Consider the following 15,712-nt stretch of genomic DNA (forward strand, 5'->3'; position numbering starts at 1 on the left):
TCCCAAACTCTTCGAACGCCTCAATTCGGCATGGCGTTCTGTTCTCTTAGGAGATGCGCGTGTTCTGCTGACGTACACAGTACATCACCCAGCCTTGAACGCCACAGCGACGCATTTGCGACGCATGGCATCGACTATGCAGGTGCGCAGTCCCAGCTCTCACCTGCCACACGGGTCCACCAACTCAAACCCTGGCAACTGCATCCTCTTCAGATTCGGACAGCTTCTCAACAACAGACTGGCAATGCGCGTCGAATCACTCCCATCCCTAACCTAAAACATAGATATACTCAGTCAGCAACCCTCGCACACAGAATCCATACAAAAACACCACTCACCTCCTCAACCCAAACCCCCCAATCACTCTTCCTAACAAAGCACTCCACATTCCCTCTAATCACCGCATCCAAATCCAGCCCCTCACATTTCGGCCACGGATCCAAATTCCCGCCATACGCATGAACCACGGAAAAAGAACGGACTAGCTGGCGATGGGCCGGAGATGTCCAGAAGAGGAGAGCGAGCGGACGCAGGTACTTGAAGTCGGCGCCGTAGAGCGTGATGTGCGTGTAGAGGTGGGCGGTTGCGAGGCGGTTTAGGTGCCGCGAGACGAGGGTGAGGGTGTGGAGGGTGGTTCTGGAGGGAAGGTAGGAAAGGATTAGGTCGAGGAGCTCGTCGGGGAGGGATTCGAGGGGTGAGAGCTGCGTGTTAGAGGGAGATTGGTTTTGAGTGTACATTGTGGTGTTGGTGCTCATTTGGTGGTGATGACGACTTCGATAATGACGATGATGATGTTAGGTATGCGAGATGAAGTTTGCGATAAATAACATGAGGATGGATTTCAGGAGAATAGCTAGGGTTGTAGACAGGTAAAACCAGAAACATGCAGAGTAACAACGCACGTGATATACATAACGATGAGCACTGGCGTGGAGCTATGGATATATCCCATGTCATTCGGCATAAGCCAAGACCAGGGTCCATTCAGGTACAATGCACGGCAGTTGGCGATGTCGCGATCGTCTTCGGATATATCAGTCCTCTTTACCCCGCCCCCACCATTACTACGTACTTCGGCAATTACACAGGTCAAGGCATGGTAGAGATTGAATACTGACGAGAGTCGTAGTGTTATTCGTCAGATCTATTTAGTCCATACCGTATTTCATACTACAGTCTTCTATCCGCATCCAATCTCTTATCGACTATAAGATCTACTTGAACTCCTTCATAAACCCCTCGTGGAATTTGACAATACGCCCTGTCCAATCGGTTCCAGGAGCAAGGAAGGTGGTCCTGAAATGCAGTGTGCCTTCCTTCTGTCCGAAGCCTGTACCAGCAACAACACAAACACCTGTGGCGTCGAGCATGCGGAAGCAGTAGAACTCGTCGGGCGCGCGACCTTCCTTCTTGGCTTGTTGTACGGCCTTTTCTGGGAGGTGGATGGTGGGGAAGAGGTACATGGAGCCCTGATATTAATGTTAGCTATGTGATGTGTAGTTGGCATGGAAAACGTACCTGTGGCTCGTTGCACTCGACGCCCTCCATCTGCTTGAACGCCTCGTACAAAGCGTACGCGCGCTTCTTCAGTCCGTTGAAGATACCGTCGTACTCCTCCTTGTAGAGCTCGTAGCTTGGCTCGCCCTCCTTTGGTGGGTTGACCATCATCTCCACAATACACTGGCCCAGCACTGGCGGACACAGTTGAATAGAGATGAACTTGTAGACCTCCTGCGCGACCTCTGGGTCAAAGCCGATAAGCTCAAAGTAGCCACCTCGATGACCACACTCGCCGACCATGCCCTTGGAAATTGAGTGCAGAGAAGCCAGCTCGAGGTGGTCGTACTGGCCGGGTGACTCCTTCTGCAGGTCGCGTAGAGCCTTCTTGAAGGAGATGAACTCGCCGATGAAGACATTGGTCTGGTAGACCTCGTCGGCGACGACGACGAGACCCTTCTCGGCGGCGAACTTAAGCACGGCCTTGATGTCTTCGGCGGGCAGCGACGCGCCAGTGGGGTTACCGGGGTTGATGACGCAGATAGCCTTGACATCGGTGCCCTCCTTCATAGCCTTCTCGTATGCAGTCGCAATTGAGTCGAGTGATGTACCCCATGCTTGGTCTTCGTTGAGGTAGTATGGCACGCAGCGGGCGTCGAGGACGGAAAGGGTCGCGGTGTAGAGAGGGTACTGAGGGATTGGGACCATGATACCGGTCTCGGGCTTCGCGCAGATGGTGTGGAGGAGGGTGTTCACGCCTGATGAGGCGCCATTGCTGAGGTAGATGTCCTCGAACTTTGCTGGGTAGCCATCGCGACCTGTTTCCGTCAGTTTAATGTCTGTATTAGTGTAGTGAGATACGCACGCTCAATGTACTCTGCAACGCTCTGCCTGATGCCTGGCGCACCCTGACTCTGGCTGTATGCGCCTACGCTCTTGACCTCCTTCAGCAGCTTCCTTGCGCGGTCAAGCACATCCGACTTGTATCCCAGGCTCTTGAGCAGGACATCCTCGTGCTCCAACAGGCCGGGGTTTTCGAGTATACTCGCGACCTGCCTGAAGAATGTGATTGGCTTTTGGTCTAGTTGCTGGGGGTTTCCGATGTTGGCCGCAATGACAGTGTCAAAGGGAAGGTCCTTGCCCTCGCCCTTTGCCAGCTTGGCGCGGTACTCTTCCGACTTGACGGCTAGTTCACCGCGGACGGCATACTTGGCTGCCTTGACGTGCGGGTTGATGTTGCCAATCTGCAACACCTTCTGCGGGGCCTTGGACATGATGCTTCGACTATGGGGAAGGTGCGACGGGGGGTTGTAGAGTTGGGTCGTTACGCGTCCAGCGAGGAAGGGAGATAGGGTTTGAGGGGTGGAGGAGGTGAAGGGTCTATACAGGACTAAGGTGGTGAGCACACGTCCAGACTATAACTTAGCTCAGGCGAAAAGTGTATCTCCCAGCGCTACTCAATCCCGCGACGTACTCGAAACACGCAGATGATGTGCGTCAATGGCTGGTCTATATTTTTTATGCTGCGTCGCGTGGTGCCCCACTACTTGTAGGGTAGAGCCACTACGATGCTGCCCCTCGGTGGCTCGGCGCGTTGCGGATATGCCAATCTCTTACGCTTTACTCGTCGCATGCACAAAGGAGCAGTGGGATCAAATACCTCTAGAGCCCACGCTGCCACCAAGGCGTCGACTGGCCATGGCTGGAGGGCGTAGTGAACAGGCGCATTTCAGAGCCGATGACGGCGACATGTCGATGGACCCTGATTGATGCTTATCGGCGGCTGCTCGAGGCGATGACCCCACCCACGCGGGTCTCAACCAAGAGCTTGGGTTGGAGCTTGTTACGAACTATGTGATGTAAACGTGGGCGTAGAAATAGTTTTGAAGACACGGGACGCCGCGTGGGTATGTTGTACGATGGAAGGGAGCATTGCTTTTGTGTTATCTCACCGCACCTTCATAATACGCTCGTTGAGCCGCACATGCATCACGGAGATATCGGAGCTAGACCCGACGCGAATATGGCAATGCCACCCGGTGAGCCACAACAGGAAAGCGCAGACGGTCATGGTATGCTTTTGCTTCCATTCAGCGTCTTTTCGCTGGTATGTCTAAGTCTACAATGCCTCAAGATCATTACACGTCCACCTCATCGTGACAGTCTAGCCGCGCTCACTGCCCCTCAGCCTGACGGCTTGACCGTACTTCTGCAACTTGGTAATGAGCTGGTCACCCTGCTTGACTACGTCTGCGTACTGCTTGTTCTTGTCGTCGGGTCGGTTGGTCTCGATGATGCCCTTGACGCGGTCGATCGTGCAGGGTATGCGGTCGGCGGCGATGAATCGAGCGAGGTCCCTAGTTGTTGTTAGTCAAAGATGCTGGAACGGGAAAGATGGATATCACTCACTTGTCAAGGAAGTCAACGGTGACGCCAAAGTCCTTGGCCATGCTCTCGAGGCCGACGACCCTGTACGACTGGAGGAGTTGCTGGTATCCCCGTAGGCGCATCTCACGCACGTACCAGCCACGGTGCTCGTACATGTAGCGGTCCTGGCTGAGGAAGTTGGTCTCTACCTCACCAAGAGCGCCGAAGAAGGTCTTGTAGTCACCCTCGTACAGGCTCTTGACGAGCTTCGACAGTGGTGTGAAGTCAACTGGCACTTCCTTTTCTTGTTGTCCGCCGAGAGTGGTGAGGTTAACGAGGGTAGGCACTGGTGTTGCTGTCGAGCCTGACGCATCTGCCATCTCCTCGTCACCAGCTGTTGGTCCTGCCGATGCCTGGCCAGTGATTGCCGAGAGCTTCTCTTCTGAGGTTCCGACAATGGCCTTGATCTCAGGCGCATCCACAACCTTGGACTTGAAGTCAACACGCTTGAGTGACACCGAACCGGCGAGAATGGCGTAGACAACGAGATTTGAGTAGCTGCATAACTCGTAGCTGGTAAATGTTGACAAGCTGTCGAGCAGTAGCGGGGCGGCCTGCGAGTGTGATCGGACGGTGAGGTAGTGTAGACCAGTGTATGCCTTCAAGCGGTTGCGGCGATCCCAGTCACCACCGCTCTCTACCAATGCGCTTGCCCGGTCAATCGACTTCTTGGCCAATATCCTGTCGCCGAAGAAGAGCGCAACGCGTATTATGGCGAGGACGAGGTCGATCTTGGTGCCTAGGATGCCCGTCTTCTCGAAGATGGCCTCGTAGCTGGCAATGGCTTTGTCCTGGTCTTGTTAGTCCTATCATATAACAATATATACTGCTCTGCATACCTTGTCGCCTATGCGGTTGTAGAGCTCTGCGCGCTTGCCCCTCGCAGCCTGTACTTCGGTCTCGCCTGCCTTCTCTTCGGCCTCTTCCTCCTCCTTCTGTATCGCCTCGAGCTCCTTCTCGCTCTCCGCCTTGAGGCTCTCATAGAGGTTCTCGTCCCATGACAGCGGAACTTCTAACGAGGGCGTGCGTGTGGCAAGCATCGTCGCTAAGCTGGTAGACGGTCTCCGGTTCTTGTTTGGCTGGTCTGCGCTGCCCTCGCCCTGTGCATTCAGGACGCCGTCTACCGGGTGGGCGAGGTACCGGTAGAGCGGCGCCATCTTGTTCTCGGTGATGGCATCTTGGACCGACTTGAGGGCGGATTGCTTGGCTTGTTTGGAGGCGGAGGGATTGGTGAGCTGGAAGATGTTCTGCGACAGCTGGAGGTCGGGGTACTTGGCGAATTGCGGGTCACCCATCTTGGAGTTTGCTTTGCGGTGTGAGAGGATAGGCGGTGGTGGGTGGTGGTAAAGGTGGACGGGGCGTGACCGTGTGCGATGTTGCTATGATGAATGATGCCCGCCGCTCGACTTCCGCCGACGTAGTAAAGCTCGCGCACGGACAGCCTTTGAGACCAGCGCAAACTAGAACTACAGAAGCTACCTCACTCGCTCCTCCTATCTTCTCAGTCTCTCTTTCTGTTTCCAGTAGAGATTCAATTCTGCCTTTCGCATCAAAACAGTCCCTGGAAGATCTCAGCCGAGCCACTGCAAACCACCCATCCTCATCCAACGCGTCGGACTTGGAGCCGGCCTTCAGACGCGTACCACCAAACTTCACAACATGGCGAACAACGACCAAGGCAGAAAGCGTGCGCGCTCACCCTCGAGATCTCCATCACGGTCACCGCCCCGTCAGCGAAAGCGCCCTGGAGCAGGTGCCCGAGTGTCAGCCGCCGACCGCGAAGCCGCCCGAAAGCGTGCGCAAGCGAGAGAAGAAGAGGCGGCGAGGAGGGCCCAGCAGGAAGCCGCGCAGAGAGGTGTGCACGATGTCGTCAAGCAGCATTACAACGCCGTCCCGGAGCGAGGCCGCGAATGGCGCAACACAGACAGCAAGATCAAGGGCCTGCGCAGCTTCAACAACTGGGTCAAATCGTCCATCATTCAGAAATTCATCGGCGACGAGCGCAATATCAAGGTTCTCGATGTCGGATGCGGAAAGGGCGGAGATCTGGGCAAGTGGGAGAAGTCGAGGAAGGTGGAGCTATACGTTGGGTGCGATCCCGCAGATGTGTCGATCAAGCAGGCCAAGGACAGATTCGCCCAGATGCAGAGGAAGAACCGGCGCTTGTTTCACGGCGAGTTCTACGCCAAAGACTGCTTCGGAGAGTGGCTAGGCGACATACCCATCATCAAGGAAGTTGGCATCGATCCCGGAGCCGGCGGCGGCAATGCCATGAGCCAGCGCTGGGGCGGCGGTGGTTGGGACATGGTCACCATGATGTTCTGCATGCACTACGCTTTCGAGAGCGAGTCCAAGGCAAGAGGCATGCTACGGAATGTCGCAGGTGCGCTGAAGAAAGGTGGACGCTTCATTGGCTGCATACCCAACTCGGACGTACTATCGCAGAAGGTCATTGAGCACCACAAGGCCAAAGGTACTGCACCGCCTGATGTTGACGGTGCCGATGACGACGATGACCGCCCCGCATTCGCAAGCGACGACGAGGACGACTGGGACCCGGAGAAGAGTCTTGACAGTCCCAAGCCCGCCGATACCGAGCACGCGAACGACGACAAGCCAGACGAATCGAAGAACAAGGAGAAGGAGAAGGCACAGGACGAACAAGAGGACGGCGAAGTAGAGGACGAGGGCTTCGGCTTCGGCAACAGCATCTACAGCGTCAAGTTCCCAGGCAAGACACCTCCCGATGGCACGTTCCGTCCTCCGTTTGGCTGGAAGTACTCGTACTGGCTTACCGAAGCCGTCGAGGCGCCTGAGTACGTCGTTCCCTGGGAAGCTTTCCGAGCGCTGGCAGAAGACTTTAACCTCGAGCTGCAGTACCGCAAGCCCTTCAGAGAGGTCTGGGAGGAGCAAAAGGACGATCCTATCCTGGGTCCTCTCAGTGAGGTCATGAAGGTCAGGGATCGCTCGACTGGCCGACTCCTGACTTCGGAAGAAGAGTTGGAAGCGGCAGACTTTTATCATGCATTCTGTTTCTACAAGGTTTAGATGGGCAGCATTATCGGCGTCTGGGATTTGGCAGGAATGCCTGGGGTGATGATGGAAAAGTCATCTTCAACGTGTACACTATTTTCATATGGCAGGACAGGTCAGGCTTGTAAGTCAGATCTGGAAGGACTTCCTGATGTTCATACGGCATGTGATAGCCAAACAAGCTTATTGAGATTTTACCTTCCACGAATATTGTCCCCTGTGCTCCTGGGCATTGAATAGTCGGCTGCAACGAGTCGCGATAACAATGAAACATAGTAAAAGACTGCCCGCATACGCGTGATGGAAGTTCAAGCTATCTTGTAGAGAGAAGGTATCAATAGAAAAAAATACTTGATGTAGCCAACATTCACATGCCACCAGCAACCAAGTACGCGGGCCCCAGATCACGTTGCCCGTGACGCAGGCGGATCGAGTTGCCGAGGTCGGTCGCGTTTTCCCCGGCAAACGGGGCCTGGCATGGCATCAGATCCAAAGCCCGAACTCCCTGCGCTTCCGCAACCCATCTCCGCATTCCACTACCACGCCCCCCCATACGTTCCTTCCTTACTCGATTTCACCTATCTCGAGAGCAAGCGCGCGCCCTAGTACGACGGAAAATTAATTACGACGATTCGAAGCTGGACTTCTCTCCTTCGCGATACATACTAAGCGTATTCGTGGGCAGCGACGAAGCCGATAAGATGGTTGCTGATGCTTTGGTTTACCACCCGACGGTGTCGCATTATTTGAAGTTTGTTGCGACGACTGGTATGCTTCCTCTTCTCGTATCCTCCATACCCACTATTCAATCTGTCTTTCCCGCGTCATCCCATTTCACATCCGAAACCCCCGTCTCACCTTCCCCCGTATCATACATCCCAACATGCACATCCCTCACTAACCCTTCCTTTCAGTCGGGCGCGACAAGGTCCTCCGCACTCTCCAATACTTCTCCCGCTTCCTCGCCTGGTACCTGTACCGCACCAACCGACCCGCTTCGGCCATCGCCCCGTATGAAGCGACCAAGAAGACCTTCGGCGCGACGCGCAAGTTGATGCGCGTGGGCAAATTCGTCGAGCACTTCCGCGCCGCGGCTGTAGCCAGCGATGCCAAGAGCATGGATCCCGTATTGAGGTTCACAGCCGTAGGAAGACAGTTGGGATATGCATTCTACATGCTCTGTGACAATGCTTGTGTGGTGAGTCCACGCACCCCGATAACACCAGACACAACAAATCAGGAAAGCTAACAAAACCCCCCAGCTCGACGCTACATCCATCCGCAAATCCTCTTTCGCCCCGCGTCTCCTCCGCGAAGGCTACCGCGCCTGGTTCGCCGGCATCTCCTTCTCCATCGCCTCGGGCCTCTACCAATACTACAACCTGCTCCAGCACTCCAAGACCATCACTCAGTCCTCAGACCCGGAGAAGGTAGTTGAGACGAAGAAGTTGCAGAAGGAACTTAACGCTGTTAAAGTGCAGTTGGTTAGCGATCTTTGCGATATTACTATTCCGAGCAGCGCGCTGGGCTGGGTTGATTTGGATGATGGCATTGTGGGCTTGGCGGGTACGACGAGTTCGCTGCTGGGGGTTTGGGGGCAGTGGAGGAAGACTGCTTGAGTGTGGTAAAGTGCGCGGGGGTTGTGGGGTGGGAGAGGAGGGGTGGGGAAGATGTGTTGGAGGTTGGATGTATTGGATATCTTCAAGTTGCTGTCTGCGTTGTTCGGTTCGATTTGCTCAATACTCCTGTTCTCTGCATAATGTCATCATTCGAGACGTATGTTCCCCTCTCTCTCTGCTGTACCTTGATCGCAATTGTCAGTCTTCAACATTTTCCCCTCGGGCACTTGGAATGTCCAGGTTAAAACTGCGTTTCCATCATCGCATACCACACCTCAACGCTTCGTCCTTCCTGCCGCACTCCCTCTCCGGACTTCTATGGCGATGTCTTTCTTCTTTCGTCTCGCTTCCAAAGAAGCGTATTTTAGGCCTTGTGTGTTCTCATGTTCGGTTTGTATGCTATTCGGCTTCCATGGGACAACATCGATATGCCGACAGCTAGCTAGAAAACACAAATAAGGCATGTCAGCTCGGAGATACTCCATGTATTCAGGGTGTCAGTGCACGCTGAGGGAAGCGGATGTAAAAGAGACCTTCGACGTGACAAGACTGGAGGTTTCTCCTGGAGAATACGGCATAGCCTCTAGTGAAGCTTACGCTTTATTTGCAGTGCAATGAAGCTGCGGCATAGTTTCACCCTCTGGATATGTGGCAGCAAGTCACATATCACTGTTACAGCATAGACAAAGCGCATCAATGGAGAGACACTTGATATGACTCGCGGCGCTATGTCGGTAGGATGTCATCGCGCATTGTAGGCATCGTCGTGGACGCTGGAGAAGACTTGATGCTACTTGAGCTGTAGAGTGGATGTCTAGCTTGAGAAGAGGCATGATAGTAACGAGTCTTCGGCGGTTTTCAGGATCCAGTGCGGACTTACTTCTGGTCTCATGTGAGCTGTCTATGGACATCGGCTTACTTGCGTAGATAGACGACACAGGCACAAGAACAGAACCAGTGACATTACCTTGTCCTGGTGTACAGGATACTGTATTGTACATATACGCTAGGCTTTGTCTCTACTTTGAGGTCGCAGACTATTGAGCAGTCGTGTTTTTAATATCTCTCGGATACTTGGCGGGATTACTATGCAGAAGCAACGAGGTTCATCACGTACAGTTCGCACCGATGCAAAACCCGCCGATGTACCGCAGTCGCCCCGACTTGTCTCTTCTCTATCCCAAGATAGACAAAACGTCACCCACAGTGTAATTGTCTGTAACGCCTGAGCGATGATAAGCCCGAAGACAGCCATACCAAGGCGCGGGCATCGCTCAGATTGCCATGTCTTGGCACCGTCTACTTGCACCCTAAATGAGTAGCCACAAGCGGCAACTCCCCCCTTGGGAGAAGACCGTCCCACTGGATGTGGACATCAGTCGGGCCATGAGTCGGGGTAGTTCTGCCGCTTCCGTGGTCACGCAACGTGGACTTTCTTTTGGGTCGTACAGTGGATTATCAAGAGGGGCTTTTGTGGATTCATTCGAGAAGAATCCCGGCCGATGGCCTGTTCGAGGTAACGCTTTGCAGGCCCGCTTTCTGGTGGAGTCCGCGTGGGAAAAGGCTGAGGTAGGCGCAGAATCGATTCCGGAGTTTTGTGGGAAGAGGAAAATGGAGCGAACGTATATGGTCGGGTACAAGCGGTATGGTCAGCGTTGCTGGACTAAATGTTGTGATAGCCGTTGGCTGTTGGCTGCATCGATAGCTTGGCCTGAGGTCGGCAGCTACTGCCCGCGGAACCATGTTTGGTCCTAGCCGTCGCCGTTGAGGATAGCCACCGGATCTATGTCTGAACAGGGTCCAGGGCAGTGCGGACAAAACGGTGAAGCAGAACTGGGGCGCTTGACTGCATCTGCCATCAAGTTTACGAAGCTCTGTTTCGGTATGCCAGCCGTCGCGCAACGTCCGATTCAAATTTTCCGATGTGCTGTTTCACTGCCATCCATGGATCCTAGAGCCATACCAGGCATACGCGTTCACGTTGGGTCCGAGGAGTGATGGAAGTTGCAGAGACATCGCGGGAGGGTCCTATGCTTTTTTCATCGAACCGCTCTGAAAACGCGACGGATCCGGGGATGGATTCTGATGCAGTAGTGGGAGCGATGCTGCGTTTATCGATGGCCTCGAACGGCGGCGCGTTATCGCAAGCTTACTTAGGTACACGGTGTTGCAAGCCTCGAAGCGTTAGCCCTCTTCCCCAATGTCTCTACTGCGATAGGAAAGCAAACAAGCCGAGGCAGCTGTATTGTTCAGTATAGCTGAGAAAGAGTAATATGGCTTCAGCTAGATAAGGTGTTGCGCCTCATGGCAGGCGGAGGGTGTGTGGCCATGCGACGACGTTGGGCAACTGCCCTGTTGATCTCGGATGCTTTTTCAAGACCCTTGGCCGCTTACCATCACCCATGTAGAGTCGCGAACCCCCCTACACCCTCACGTTTCATCGCTTTTCATCTGACCTCATCATGGACCCGGAGAGGCTACCGGTATACGAGAGCTGCATTCCGAGGTTGCGTCGCTGCTACCAAGCGACATTGAGGTAGAAACAGGGCGCGAGGCGTGGTTATGGCTGCGGCGTGGGTTCTGATTAATCTCCTACCCATCATGCAGCACGCCCTTAGCCCAACTCTCTTATAGCGACAGATTCACCGTGTTGCGAAGTCGCAACATGCCACATCCATGAATCGCTCCACGAGGCCCAGCACCGCCATCAGATACAGTGGGCTGCGCTACAGACTTCCCTTGCCGATATCTGACCGAGGCGTAGTCCCCAAATGTTTGTTGCCCCGAGGCCCCAGGCTGGAACTGCCATGGCGGATAGGAGGTTAAAAAGGAAAGGGACATGGGGACAAAACGGGACGCTTCCTGGAATACCGCCGCGCCGCTACAGAACCATCGTCGCGTCATGCCCCGGTAAAGCACCGTGTCGCCCGCGCGCTCGACTAGAGTAGAGCTACAACCTCCGCGAAACTGTATACCTCGCGTGCAACTCGACTTAGATTTCCATTGGCCGGCTCCGAAATGCGATGCGAACCATACGGCAACACCGAGATCTCCATGGCCACTGTTGTCATCAAGGCCATGAGACTTTGCAAGCCAGGGGGCTGGCTCTATAGCTGCTCGCTTCGAGTGGTGTGGACCACGGAGAGTCGTGAAACGAGTCATCCACCCTTGCGAACCGTAGCTGTTCGAACGACCTGCGACCATTCATTCCGCATCATGCTCCTTCATCCCGACGCCACCAACGGGAGCTTCCTTTCCAAAGGATTTGATCTTCAATAGGATCCCCTGGATAAGACAGGCTGCACGCTCGCTCACAGATCGTACTCTATTGGCTCGCCTGTGTCCAGCCGGCTTTCTTTCCTTTGTTTGTGATGAAGCGACATTGCGGCACATCTATTGCAGGAACTTGAGCAAGGCTAGGAGAAGAAAAATCAAGAAAGTGGCATATATTCAGTATCTAAAGCAAACCTAAGCAACAAAGTTCTGGGCTATCTGGTTTCAGGCGACCAGGTTGCAAGGCTGTTTTGCGGGGTACCAATCAAACTCGACTGTCGGCAGACTATCCTGTTGCCACCATCGCGCGCACTCTTGTCGACTTTTTGCTCATCCTGTTCGTGGCTGCAACACAGGTGAACGACAAGCGATCAGACAACCTCCATGACTTGCTTTCGCCCCCCTTAATGTGGACCCTTGCGGCGCCCCCGCGTTGTAGTTCGTCGACGAATGTGTAAATGATAGGTCGCCAGCTTAGTCAAACGCTGTCATCTTCGAAAGAAGCGTTGCCAGTTACGCCAGTGTCTAATGTCTCACAAGGACCGAGTAGGAGAAGCCCTTGCGCTGCAACCCATCACACCTATCACAGCAGGGGTTCGGACATGTACAGGCTCACCTGCCGCTAGTTGCACGACCCCGTTTTTGATCCTCCATGCGGGACAGCAGGGGTTGCACCATGTGTCGTAGGGAGGGCAACGCACGCATGTCATGACTTGGACGTTCGGCACGAGAGACCCACCGTTTAACGTATTAGACCACTACACCTCCTCGTCTGATGCAGCCTCGAACGCGGCCTCGATTTGGATCCATTGTAGCACCATCTCTTGCAGGTCCATCTTCCATCTTTCCAGAACGTTGGCAGGACCATGTAATGGAGCTTTATCGCAACTAGCTATACTACCTTCACATATATCCGGACTCGCTAACCGACACGACGCTCGCTCGCCTCTACCGTAATACCTCCACATCGAGTGCGCAAACATGAGCACCGACACTGCTCTATTACAAGATCCGAAAAACCATCCTGACAATGCGAACTTGCCAAACGTCAACGAACCTGCGACAATTCTCGGGGTCACTGTTTCCTTCCTGGTACGTGCGATGATTGAGAAGTCATCCCATCAGACGTCATGTACTAAGTCTATCAGGCGCTTGCCATCTTCACACTGAGCTTCCGATTATGGTTCCGCATCAAGGAACGCCTTTGGGGTTGGGATGATGTCTTTGTTGTTCTCGCTGCTACGGCGAGTTTCATCGGAGACATCATGGTTTGCATGAGTATGTTTGTTGAGATCCCACGAATAATACGGTTGACTAATCATTTACAGTGCCCGAGGATGGTCTTGGGCTGCATTTGTGGACACTCGATGCTGAGCATCTAACGTCGTATTTTAAGGTAATACATCCCGACATAACATTGAGTTGCCAGGCTAACGCTGGCTTCAGCACATCTACTCGACAAATGCTGCGTACACCGCAAGCACAACGCTCATCAAGCTCTCTATCCTCATACAATATCTGCGACTGTTTGCCGAAGCCGCGCCCTCCACCACTACCGCTCAATATCGACTCGCACGCCGTATCACCTGGGGCATGATATTGATATGCTCACTCTGGGGGTTGACTTTTTTCATGCTCGCGCTTTTCCCCTGCAACCCCGTACGCAAGAACTGGAACCCTACATTGCAGGGCACATGCATTGGATGGGGCAGCAAAAACCCTGCCGACTTTTTCCACATGTTTTTGGGCCATGCTGTCAGTAACTGCTTACTGGATATCATGGTTCTTCTAGTACCTCTGCCCTTCGTAACCACGCTAAGGATTGCGGGTAAAAGCCGAGCAGGCTTAGTTGGTCTGTTCAGCTTGGGCTGTGTGTAAGTGCATAATGAGCTTCCAAAAAGGCTTCATACTGACAATCCACCAGTGTCGTCATCGTAGCTGTCGGTCGCATGATCGCTATGTCTGTTAACAAAGCTGGCACCAAGCCTGTCCTAGACATGTCCTTCCACACACCCATCGTCTATATCTTCGCCGTCCTCGAAGTCAACTTCGCTATCATCACAGCCTCCATACCCATCTTCTGGCCCGCCATAGCAACACTAGCTTCCAACAAGATCTTCGTCGTCAATGAAGTACAGATCCACGTCGAACATGTCACAAGAAACGATAGCTTCGACTCCAGCGGTGGCATCAGCCTTAGCGACCGAAAGATACAATCGTCAGGTGGGGATAGCAAGATGGGCGTTGTTACCACGATATCCGACCGAGCACCACCTCGAAAGTCAGGCGAGAAGTCATCCATTCACCATCATCACAAACCAAGCACCGCTTCATCTGTCGGTCCAACCACCGGCTTTGGAGGAGGACGAAAACCAAGCACCGCCTCATCCGTAGGCCGAACAATGGGCATGGACCTCGCCGGCCGCCCCAGCCAGGAATCATCACGCTACCTATACCGCATCCCGAGCAACGAAAACAGGAGCTCGAAAAGCCTGACGCAGAGCGAAGGCGACGACTGGTTCATGGAGATGGACAGGGCGAATTCACGCGGCCAAGTGACGACAACGGTCGAGAAGTCCTCGATCCCGTTCGAGCACATCAAGGCGTCGGATAAGAAGTAAAAAGCCAGCTTGTTTGAAGGGGAGATGGGGTGGGAAGGATTGAGTACATGTCTTTGGTAATGTCTTTCGCGTGATACCCTGCAGCAATGCAATATGCAACATATCTATTTCCTGTACGCAGCACATACGATAGATGAGTATGTAGTAATGTAGTCATCTAATTCATTCTTTCACGATTCACACATTGGGCACCTTTGTCCAACTTGCTCACGTGGATCGTTCGGTCTTGTCATACACTTCCAAGACGCCGCGGGCCGCAACGTTGGTTATCGGTCCGAACTAGAAACACGATGGAGTCGATGGATACTGTGTACTGATTCAATCACCGATGGTTCCCCCGCAGAGATGCCGTGTTGGATCTCAATAGAATCGCGCACGGTGCTGTTGTTCGTGTTCTTCCTGCTCCCCGCTTGCCGCGCTTTCTCCGTTGTATGAGCGTTGGAGTTTTGGGTCGAAGGGAGGGTCGTCCGCCAAGGAATGGACCTCGACCATCCATCATTCCTTGTCACCTACATTGGCGAGGAGTTGAAAAGTATGTAAGGCTGTGGCCCCGCTTGCGTAAAGTTTAACTTTACTTCCACGGTACTCTGATCGCCAAATGGGAAGCAGCATGTGGTACATGGAGAGTGTATCTACTGCGCAGTTCGCTCGTCGAATACAAACACATTTGGGCGGTAAGATACTGCACATTCGATTTCGACGCTAAGGTAAACTCTCGGGTTGCTGTCCCGATCGAATGTCGTACTTAAGATCGCGTGCTCACATGCCATTTCGCGCGGCAGCTGCAGGACAAGCTCTGCGCGGCGTCAGCGGCGTCAGTGTTACTAACCTGTTTGGGCGACGCGCTGAGGCTTCGGACGCCTGAAGAAAGCATGGCAAAGCTTGAGGCTGGACGCAACTTCCCCTTCAATATCGACGAGCAACTTTGTGTTTGACAACCGCTGATTACCGTTAATTCTTTTGAGCGGCAATAGAACTTAATCCCGAACGCCACAGCATTCCAGAAAGCAAAGGACGCGTAACCCTGGATAGAGTTGTAGCCCCAACGGCTGTCTTGCTCGGTACCCAGATATTCCCGGCGGAAATGTGCACCTGCTTTATGGAGTAACAGCCGCGTCGTGGGCCTCCAAATCCTACGCCACAAGTATTGGGAAAAGCTTTCTTCCATTGTGAGTGGTCTGATGAGTGCGACAGGACAGCACCAAACCCGATGCGGGTTCGAGTGAGGGTGATCACAGGGTC

The 15,712-nt window shown here is 53.8% G+C and overlaps 6 protein-coding genes across 6 annotated transcripts; 3 read left to right on the forward strand and 3 right to left on the reverse strand.

Annotated features, from left to right (window-relative positions):
* Positions 1-184: 184 nt before the first annotated feature.
* Positions 185-737, reverse strand: J4E86_000174 (uncharacterized protein; the record flags this gene model as incomplete). Its single annotated transcript, XM_051440750.1, has 2 exons — positions 185-238; positions 483-737. 2 exons carry the CDS (start codon positions 735-737, stop codon positions 185-187), a joined length of 309 nt encoding a protein of 102 aa, XP_051306921.1.
* Positions 738-1,214: 477 nt separating this feature from the next.
* J4E86_000175 (uncharacterized protein) lies at positions 1,215-2,771 on the reverse strand (the record flags this gene model as incomplete). Its single annotated transcript, XM_051440751.1, has 3 exons — positions 1,215-1,469; positions 1,519-2,315; positions 2,363-2,771. The coding sequence occupies 3 exons, from the start codon at positions 2,769-2,771 to the stop codon at positions 1,215-1,217; spliced, it is 1,461 nt and encodes a 486-aa protein (XP_051306922.1).
* An 890-nt stretch (positions 2,772-3,661) lies between these two features.
* Positions 3,662-5,219, reverse strand: J4E86_000176 (uncharacterized protein; the record flags this gene model as incomplete). Its single annotated transcript, XM_051440752.1, has 3 exons — positions 3,662-3,854; positions 3,907-4,715; positions 4,764-5,219. 3 exons carry the CDS (start codon positions 5,217-5,219, stop codon positions 3,662-3,664), a joined length of 1,458 nt encoding a protein of 485 aa, XP_051306923.1.
* A 364-nt stretch (positions 5,220-5,583) lies between these two features.
* On the forward strand, positions 5,584-6,972 carry J4E86_000177 (uncharacterized protein; the record flags this gene model as incomplete). The annotated part of the gene is made up of 1 exon (XM_051440753.1): positions 5,584-6,972. The coding sequence occupies one exon, from the start codon at positions 5,584-5,586 to the stop codon at positions 6,970-6,972; it is 1,389 nt and encodes a 462-aa protein (XP_051306924.1).
* A 686-nt stretch (positions 6,973-7,658) lies between these two features.
* On the forward strand, positions 7,659-8,576 carry J4E86_000178 (uncharacterized protein; the record flags this gene model as incomplete). The annotated part of the gene is made up of 3 exons (XM_051440754.1): positions 7,659-7,725; positions 7,872-8,155; positions 8,220-8,576. The coding sequence occupies 3 exons, from the start codon at positions 7,659-7,661 to the stop codon at positions 8,574-8,576; spliced, it is 708 nt and encodes a 235-aa protein (XP_051306925.1).
* A 4,254-nt stretch (positions 8,577-12,830) lies between these two features.
* J4E86_000179 (uncharacterized protein) lies at positions 12,831-14,470 on the forward strand (the record flags this gene model as incomplete). The annotated part of the gene is made up of 5 exons (XM_051440755.1): positions 12,831-12,941; positions 12,998-13,127; positions 13,178-13,245; positions 13,296-13,723; positions 13,774-14,470. 5 exons carry the CDS (start codon positions 12,831-12,833, stop codon positions 14,468-14,470), a joined length of 1,434 nt encoding a protein of 477 aa, XP_051306926.1.
* Between the last annotated feature and the right edge of the window lie 1,242 nt (positions 14,471-15,712).

Source organism: Alternaria arbusti (assembly GCF_024043155.1).
Source record: "Alternaria arbusti strain BMP 1465 chromosome Unknown scaffold_1, whole genome shotgun sequence".
Taxonomy (NCBI): domain Eukaryota; kingdom Fungi; phylum Ascomycota; class Dothideomycetes; order Pleosporales; family Pleosporaceae; genus Alternaria; species Alternaria arbusti.